Genomic DNA, 9,912 nt, shown 5'->3' on the forward strand with positions numbered 1-9,912 from the left:
TACATTTTTAAAGTGATTTATTTTGAAAACTTTTCAGATTAGTTTTACAGCTATATCAGAAAATGAAAGATTGGTTATTTCATTTACCAAAGGTAATTGAAGCAGATAGTTCACCTCCCAATGACTTCATAAATATCTCCAATTCAACAGGTTAATCATTAATATTTGGAGGATTTTCTTGTTCACTGGTGTGACTTCCTTTAAAACATCATCAGCAAACACATTTCTTGAATGGTTCACCCTTAGCTCTCAAGGTTGCTATAGTTGAAGGGATAATTGCTGGATGTCCATGTCATAGCCAACTTCTCTTCTTCAGCAGTTAAAGTTTGACCCTGGTACCAAGTATTGAGAATATTTGCAAGAAAATGAGCTGGAGATAGTGCTTGTCCCATTCGTGGTTTTGATGCTTGAAATTTAACTCTGTTGCATATTTCTCTTTAAGATCTCACTCAGTTCCTTCCAGATTTCAACAGTGTCAGCAATAAAACAGCTCTTTCCCTGCATTTTGTTCACGGCTACAGAAATAGGCTTCAGGGTACTCAGCATGTGTTCAACATTTCTCTTAAGCCCAATGTTGAGAACTTTGGCTGTGACAGTGCCATCTATTTTTTCACAATTTTGTTCACAAACTGTCATCAGATTAGGCCAGTTCTTGATATAGTGCCCAAAACAGTCCATTACTGAGTTCCATCGCACGTCTTGTGGGAGAGTTAGCTTAGTTCCTCCCACTTTTTTCAGAGCAGCTGCTGCAAAGTGGTTGTTACAGAAGTATCTTGCAATTTCAACGGACTTAGCCTTTATTTCTGGTACACTGAAGTCTTTGTCTAGCAGGTGCATCAAATGAGCACTGCAACCGTACACTATTAGCTTGGGACTCTCTTCTAAATTTCTTCTCATTGTGGATACATTTGCAGCATTGTCTGTGACCAAGCTGCGTACTAGACATTTGAGGTTTTTTCAGTATGTTATAGCTTTTACTGCTGCTACTTGTAAGCATTCTGCTGTGTGTGCATTTCCTGATGTATCAATTGTTTCTTTAATGAAGACATTCCCTTCTTCTGTTGTCTCATAAGCACATACAACAGGATCATTGTAGACATTGCTCAATCCATCAAGACTTAGGTTAACAATTTCACCCTCTAGAACTTTTGCACGCTGCTCGCTTTCTCTTTCACACACTTTATCCAGCAATTTGCCTGTGACATCTGCTTTGTTGGGTGGACTGTATCCTGGTCTTAATGACTGAACCATGTTAATGGTTAAGTGTGGGTTCTCAATCCTACGGAAAGGAGAGTTCGTTGCATAAACAAATTGCGCAATTTTTTCATCAATTACCTCTTTTTGTAATCCGCTGGTTCTTATCACAAACTTATCTATGGTTGTTTCTGGATGATGGAGATTTTTTTTTTTCTTTTTGCTACAGGTGATATACTATGGCTATGTGACTGTGACTGAAACACTATCACTGGCAGATAACTCTGAAACTATAGAAAATGATGGTGATCTTGAAGGTGGATGGTCTTCAGAATCCTGTATGTTGAGGATGGATTCTCTTAAACAAAATAAGTCAATGCAGTTATTTAATTATTATTACCATACTGCTCATTTAGTATTATTCATTGCATTCACTGACACTCAGTACTACTTTAAAGCTGAAATTGTAAAAGGAAGATGTGCCTGTTTAAACTATTTATTTTTTATCACAACTGCATCTAAAATGATGTTACTCTATGGTACTAACTATATTTTTTGTTCAAACATGAGAATTCAAGAATAGTCCAGAAGGAAGACCAGCAGTCCTTAAGAAAGAAGTATGAAATAAAAAAGTTTACCAACCTGAAGATCCTGCAAGTTCAGACATGTTCCTTTCATCCTCTTCAACGCTGCTTCCTCCTGAGAAGGAACACTTCTCATGATGATGTTTCATTCAGGCAACCAAGCCTTGCATTTCTTGGTTGCACTGTTTGCATTTTGCATGCATGCTTGTCTTACCCACAGGTAGAGGAACTTCGTTAAAATATTCCCAAACTGGGTCTCTTTTATGGCCTGCTGCCATTATAGGTTTTCCCTTCTAGTGAGAGAATGGTATGGTAGATCTCAAATTAATGAAGGCTATGCTCAGAAACACCTTAAAACTTCTGGAATATGCTGCTCAAACAGTTACACTTTTGTTTCTACTGCCTGTCCCTCCCATCTCACGTTTATCTCCAGACATCTTCTCCTTGTCTAGGTCTGTTCCGCCCCCAACAATCTTTTATTCATTGAACTTTTTGAAACTTCTGCACTTTTAGAGAGAGGTAAGGGATTGACTCTATGTACACAAATTTGCAGAGGGACAATAGGGTTGAGGTCTGTTGTTTCTCGCCTCTCTATATATTTATTTTAAAACATTTTTGCTGTTAACAAGCATTTTATCTCTGGAGAACAAATCCACAATTAGAGAACTGCAAAACTAAGCATCTCTGATGGTATCTTCTAGACTGAGCACTGAGTCCCATTGGGAGATAGAAAGATTAACCTAAATAATCTATACAGAAGCCCCTTGAACACCATAAGATTGAGTCCCTAATCCATGAACTATTGGAACTCATTTACAAAACTTTTCTTAAACATTACATGAATATATTGTCTCATACTATAGAATTAGAATTTATAATCGCTATTCCATGATGAGAGATCTTTGAGCTATAATGTCTCTTAGTTTTAATTATTTTTAGATAGGTTTTTTCTCAAAAAGCATTTTATCAAAAAAATCCGATTTTTATTGTTGTTTTCATTGTAAAATAGCGTCTGAAAATCCTTGCTAAGTAATCCATCATCTACGTAGACTCTTTCGTGTGACCAGTGAAATTGTTGCACGCAAACTAGCGTTAGAGTAAGGGTGGTGATTAGTTGAGTTACCTTTGTCACAATGGTCAAAGACTCTTGGCATGGAAGAGCTAAATGCTTTACTGTAGCTGAAAACCTCTGCTATTGCACAGGTGTAATTCATAATGTCAAAATGGCTGAGAACTTAAACTGGATGATACAGACTGCAAACCCCAGTGGTGATTGAATCTAGTGTTGTGAACAAAGAGCTCTCAACCATTCTTGTGGCTGTTTCCATCGCTTCACGCTGACTCAGCAGACATTGTAGGCTTCAGAGTGACCATTCTAGAGTCGTCTTTTATAGATAATGGTTCAGGTGTGTCTCAGTAAGAACTACCATTTTACTGGTACTATCCAGCAGAAAGACCCCTCTACTGACAGTTTCTTATTAAAAAACAAACCTCATTTGAATTCAGGAGCTGGAGATTTTCAAAGTTTTATTCAAGCAAACTCTATTATTTACGAGAAACATATCTGTTTTCTAGTTAATCATATAATTTGCCTTTTCACAACGGTCAAAGTCTCTAGCATTGTCATTAGAACTGGTTGGAAATTTTTTGATTTTTCTCCATTCCCCCTCCCCAACAAATTGTATGACCTAGAGGGATGCTCAGCCTTTCTCAGCAGGTTAGAAACCTAGACACAATGCCATGGGATTCCCAAATGCTCCTGAGGTTCTAGATAGTGACATCATCAATGTGTTCTGTATCCATTTGTCCTGAGGTTGCAATATTTCCATTGATGTGCATCTCTCCATAATCATTCATGTTTCTGTTACTTCTAGAGTAGACTGCTGCTAACGCTGTTCTGTGCTCTTGAAGACCACTTGCTGGATCTTATACTAACTGAAGCCAATAGCTAACTGACTTTGCAATACAAGCCACTTGAAGAATTTTTTGACTGCATTAGATTATATACTTCTTGGTGCAATTCAAGGTGCTGACTTGGATCTATAAAGCCCTCTAAGATTTGAATCCTGCCTGACTTAGACTGCCTCTCTCCCAGGGACTATCTTGACAACTGATCTTCTAATGGTCCTTGTGTATGAATGAAATAGAAATAGAAGCAGGGAATACTGGTGGAGAGAATTCTACTGGAATTCTGTTTTCCTGGCTGGTCAGAACTCAAGACCTTCAGCATAGTGTGTAAGGCCCATCTATTCATTTTCTCTGATGGAGTGGAGGGTTGAATTTCTTTTGAGGGGGAAGTATAAGCAATAAGACCTCTAGAAATGGCTAGTTTTATAGCCTGTGCAGTGACATCATGCTTTAAAGATCTAAAACCAGAATTAGTATAACTTTCTTAAAACCAAAGCACTGAGCTTAGCATTGACAAAGATAGACAAGGTGGCAGCTTTCTCTTCTGGATCTGTGTTCTTTGTAGGTTACTACACTTCATGTATTTACCACAATTTTATGGTCACAATGCTACTCTTACTAATTTTGTTATCATTACAGACTGCGCTTACCTGGGGACCCTACTTGTGGTTTCATATGCTAAGAGTTGCCACGTCAACCTTATCAGGTATTAGTTCACTTACTTTTTAAGGTAAACTACTCCAAAGAATATTAACTAGCTTTTTGAAAGCTTGTTACATGAAGTGTCACAACTGGGAGGTGACTTATTGGCCATTTGGAACATTCCAAAAGTCTGCCATGCATCTATATTTTGGTTGTGTAACTTTCCATCTCTTTGGTGCCAAGTTATTCATGTTGACAGAAAGAGATGTAATGAAAGAATAAACCAAAATCTCCCTCTTGCTAAATACTAATTTCCTCATCTGTGGCTTGCTAAGGAAACATTTGTTCAGGCGAGTTGTGAGACGTAATGAACCTGTCTTCCTGGGAAGAAATGTGCATGATCTGTCAGTTGTGTGTAGCACTTGGTCACCAATTGGTTGACTTACAAAACCAAGCTAGAATCAAAGCTGCTTTAGACACTTGCAGTTCATGAGCATTTAATTCATGTGACATATGTCCTGATTTGGTTTAATAGGGAAATATTTTGATGTGCCACCAGACATATAAGAACTTCAGTAGAAGGATATGTGTAAAAATAAAGTGTTTTCCAATCAAAGGCTATTAGATCTGTAAGCAAGTAAGTCTGTTTTCTATAGAACTTACCATCTACAGCAGTGATGTCTATAAATCACTTGTGTGACTTGGCCTGAAAAGAACGTTGTTGAGAGAGAGTCAGTATCATGAGGTTTTAGTTCTTGTCATCTTGAGATTCTGAATATTGTGTTAAATATCTGTATTTACAGTATTTTTGAGATATTTGTTGGATTATCTAATAGCTAGCTTCTGATTTGCTCTTCCCGGAGAGGGTTTAGCAACAGAGCTAACAAGTTCATACTATCCAGTAAGCTTATTTTCCTGAGGAGTCCTGCAGATTTGATGTACATTCTCCTTGGTTTTTCATCCTCCTTGCCCTCAGGCCCTATACTGCAGCAATCATTTTGGCCAAGGAATTGCCATGAGCATATCTATTCCACTCCCTTGTTAGAAGGGATGCTCTTGAGTAAAGTGATGCACGCTTAGCCCCTGGTGACTTATACTGAGAGAACTGAAATCAAACCCTTTTGATCTATGCAGCAGTGTATAGCACAGTGTAGTTAAAACACTGCTAGCCCAGAATCTACATATGTCAATAGATACATTCTATAGCACATTCTACATACATACATATATGTATTTGTATGTATATGTAGTATATATACAAATACATATAATTATGTTCTATTTGCTGGTTGCAAACATCATTCACTACAAATACGTGTAATCTAACCATTATTTTACTTAGGCTTATTTTGTTCTGCTTTGGAATCTGTTAAAGCAAAAGTATTGAATTACAAAATTAAAAGTACTTCCTTTGCAGTGAAATTTTCACACTATTTGGTTCCTTTTATTAATTTTCTGTGTAGCTTCCAGTTTTGTCATTCATTCCTGCATTTTTGACTAGTTACCCACAGTTACTGGTAACATTAAATGTGTTAATGAATTAAAATATATAAAGGTACTGTATTTTAAACGCACTGAATTATCAACTTGTTCATTAAAGTGCAGTTCTACCCTAAAACTAATGTAAAAATGGGCATTATGGGGTTCTGCTTCTATTTTCCATATTATATGTGCTCATTTGAAGATAATATACTTTTACCATGGGCCCTGGAAGTTGAGCTGGATTCTTTCCTTCTCACATATTGTTGCAGGTTATAAACATTCTGCTGACCAAACTCTGCCCTTTGTGACATTTATGCAATTGTGTGCAGTGCCACTGAAAACACCATGAAAGTGGAACTGACTTGAACTTACTAAATAATATGCATAAGTAACAGAATCCATCTCTTTACCTAGCTAAGTTGGCCCTCCTGTGAACAGCAGTAAACAGTAAATATGTCACTAAATTGAGCAGTTATGACTAACTACACATGATGATCTTTTTGAGTAAGCAGCTGCTATCTTTTTGAAGTAGAACTGCTCTTAAAACGAAATCTAATGAATTCAGGTAAAGGCCTCTCTTGTTTTATTTTTAGTGTGTGACTTCCTTGGGGAAAAGATTGCATCCGTTTTGGGCATAAGTACACCAAAATACCAGTATGCCATTGATGAGTATTACAGGATGAAGAAGGAGGTGTGTCTTTCTTTACTATTATCTGTAGTATTTACTAAAGACAGCTCAATCCATTTGGCCTAAACCTCAGCCTTTTCTTTGAATCTTTCTTTCTTTTTAAAGCAGCTCTCTTCCCATATGCTTCCTCACCTTTAGACTCTTACCACTGGATTAGCAATTTCCAGACCTCTTAGTGAGTCCTGGTCACTGCTGTATTCCAGTCTCTTGCACAGTGCACTTTAAGGACAATTTGCAGATTGTGTGAGAGATGCATGTAGCGGTTATTGGACACTGACTGTATTCTTTAAAGAAATGGTGGAGGCTCAGTTTTTAATATGCCTTTTTTAAATTGTCCTGTTTCGTACGGTTATTGTTACTCCTGAAAGAACAGCCTAACAAACAGTGAAACACTTTATACTGAAATCTTGCACTCACGATTACAGAAATATTAAGTAACTTGTCTTTTAATGATCCTTAGGTGTTTTTCATTTGTCTTTATCAAGCTACTTAACTTGTCCCAACTTCCCTGCTTGTGTCCCTTGTTCCCCCTTTCCTATGATGTATCACAAAATTAATGGCTTGCACAAATGTCCTGTGTCTTTGCATTGGCTCCTCTTACCTAGAATATTTCTAGTATTTTAAAATGGTAAAACGTTTCATTCAAAATGACAAATTCCTGAAATTGAGGGTTGACATTTGAAAGCACATGCTGGGGGAAGGTATTTTATAACCAAGTAATGACTTCTGTTTGAACATCTTTTTAAAATGGGGGAAATGCAAACCGTCTTTGAAAGGTAATAGCCAGAAATATTACACATTATTGCTGTTGACAAGTAATTGGCTTATTAAGTCAAAGTTTATCTGTGTGTATCTCGTTTGTATGTGTAGAGAAAGTTCAACCCTTCAACTTCATTTCTGAGAGGCGTGTGAAGTGATTCTGGAAAAAGTATTTCTGAATGATTACTGGAATGGACCAGTGACTTGTAACTGATGTTTGCTTTGATTATTATGGCTGAACTATCAATGAAAGCAAACGTTTTTGTGAGTGCAAAGATGTGCTTGGATGCTTGTAATTGAAATTGATGTGTTCTTGCAAAAGGAGTTGTGAGGAATACAGGTTGCAGAAAGTATTGTATTTTGTGGACATTTTTTCTTAGGAGGAAGAGGAGGAGGAAGAAAACAAAATGTCAGAAGAGGCGGAGAGACGATATCAAGAGCAGCAGAGCAAGCCACAAGATGAGACTACTGTCCAGACAGACCAACCTGAGGCAACAGCATGTAATGCATTTGTGAATCTCAATTTTGAAACTGAGGGAGACTGCCAATCTGTTGCAGAAAGTAAACAAGACTTAACTACTGTCCCTACTTAAAATATAAGGTTCTGTATAATGCCAAAATTTTTAAATTGGCAGCAAAAGTGTGGGAAAAATCTTGCTATACTTTTCCAGTGGAATGTAACTCACTTAAAACTCTGGCCAGGAGAGAGCTAAATAATGTCTGTTCAGTCCACAGCTATCCTGCCAAACTGACATTTCTGTTAAAATAAAAATTTTGGACAACAAAAAAAATCAGTTGAGTATAAATTAAATATGCTAGACCTCTCATCTCTTTCTGCACAGTGTAGGTAAAAATGTCTCTAATCTTTTCCCTGAACATCTGGTGCCTGTCTGACACTTGTGGATTGAAGAAAGTGCTATTTTATACTTTTAAAAAACCTATTTTGTATTTATAAAATATAAAATCCTTATTGAGAATTGGCTCTCTCTGAATAGATTGTCTGACTAATTAGTGGCTTCACAAGGCATCTCAGTTCACAATAATGTCCTTATTTATTGTCACCATTTTACGTATTTATTTTTTTAGACACTAGCTTTAAACTAAAGGTGTCTGAGTGCCTGTTGAAATAATTTCCTCTTTTTAAAAGGAGGTTGTAAGCACTATTAGAACTTGCTCAGCTAAAGCTACATCAATTGTGGAGGTTAGCAGTGCTCAGACAATGAATTCTGTTGTCTAGGAAAGAACAGTATGAGCAGCAGCTGTGTGAAGCACATTCTCACTCCATTTATGAGAGACACTTCTCCTAGCCAGTTAAATACATAGTTTCAGTAGGTTCTAATAAGGTCCTAGGAAGTAAATTGAAATCGGATTCCTGGGCTTGAATTAAACACTCCAATTGTCAACATTTTAAAGACATAGATTGGTACCCTATAGCTAAAAGTGTGCTATTTGACTGTTTGGTCTACTCTAGAGCACTTATATGATGCTGTAGAGTCTCCATATTGTTACTTGAATGGAATATTTGTGTATATCATGCAAAAATAACTTGCAAAAGAGAAATAGTTTATTTCCCGGCACTCATACCTGAGCTCTCTAGGTAGGGAAGGAAGGAACTGTAGTATTCCCCAAGCTCTTGCAGTGCAGAATGTTGGTAGGTAAATAAAATGATGTATGCTGGTGGAGCAGAAACGATACACTATGTAATAATTTCAAATGAAAACCTTACTATCTTTAGGTGAGACTTCTAAAATTTAAGAAAACATTAGAAATCCCGAGTGAGATTCTCGTGGGCTGCAGCCCACAAGGGGAAAAGTTACCACCTTAAGGGCTTCCTGATTCTGGATACTTTTAAGGGACCGCCGGACCTGTGACAATCCTCTGGGGCTGTGGCCCTACCACAAATGCCTATAGCACTCTGAGCTTGCCTGCTGTGCCCCCTACCCTGGGACTTGTTTCAGATCCATTGCAGAACTACACAGGGTAGTTTTGTACTGTGCTTGTGCTGAGGGAATTCTTGCTCTGCCAGGTATGGGTCTTTTCTGGTCTCTTCATAGTGCTTCAGCAGCGGTCTTAATCAACTGTCCTTTTTTGCTTTGATGCTCTGTCCTTTGCCTCTTTCAGCTTTTGATGAACGTAAATCAGCAACATCCTTAGCATTGAACATCTGCAAGAGGTAGCTTGAGTCAATTGTGAGTGAAACAAAGAACACATTGGTAATAGATGAACTACTTAGAGCCTACATCATTTAAAATTGGTATTTGTTCAGGGCAAAAGCCTACAGTAACTTATGAATAAAATCTTTATTAATGGAGAGAAGGATGTTTAGCTTTTTCTGCCAGAAATTTATCAACTGTGACTGCACTATTGTCTATTTTCTTGTACTTTCTGTTGCAGTGAGCAAGGAATGCTTACTGTCATCGTGTTTAAAGTTCTTTGTATAAAATGTATTACTCACTGTGCCTTAATACTTAATCCTTTCTTCAGTTTATGCACAATGTATGAAAGTGGTTACTTTAACATTTGCTGTAAATGCATATTACTGGTTATTTTATATTTAATATAATTTTGAACTTTACCTTGGCTCTGTTTTTCTTTGATAGTGTAGACCCAGCCCCTTTGTAGTTGTGTGCATGGATCTGGGGTGCTTAAGTTACT

General features: G+C 37.3%; 1 protein-coding gene across 2 annotated transcripts in view; it reads left to right on the top strand.

Annotated features, from left to right (window-relative positions):
* Positions 1-9,832, top strand: part of LOC144265952 (signal recognition particle subunit SRP54) — a 77,117-nt gene extending 67,285 nt beyond the window's left edge. The window contains exons 3-5 of one of the 2 annotated variants that reach the window (XM_077819048.1): positions 4,326-4,392; positions 6,404-6,501; positions 7,638-9,832. In XM_077819048.1, coding sequence (XP_077675174.1) covers positions 4,326-4,392; positions 6,404-6,501; positions 7,638-7,850 — 378 coding nt within the window. In that variant the 3' untranslated portion in view covers positions 7,851-9,832. The remainder of the gene's footprint in view (positions 1-4,325; positions 4,393-6,403; positions 6,502-7,637) is intronic. The other variant, XM_077819049.1, reaches the window with a different exon arrangement.
* The last annotated feature ends 80 nt before the right edge of the window (positions 9,833-9,912 follow it).

The sequence above is a fragment of the Eretmochelys imbricata genome, chromosome 6 (genome assembly GCF_965152235.1).
Source record: "Eretmochelys imbricata isolate rEreImb1 chromosome 6, rEreImb1.hap1, whole genome shotgun sequence".
In the NCBI taxonomy this organism is placed as follows: Eukaryota; Metazoa; Chordata; order Testudines; family Cheloniidae; genus Eretmochelys; species Eretmochelys imbricata.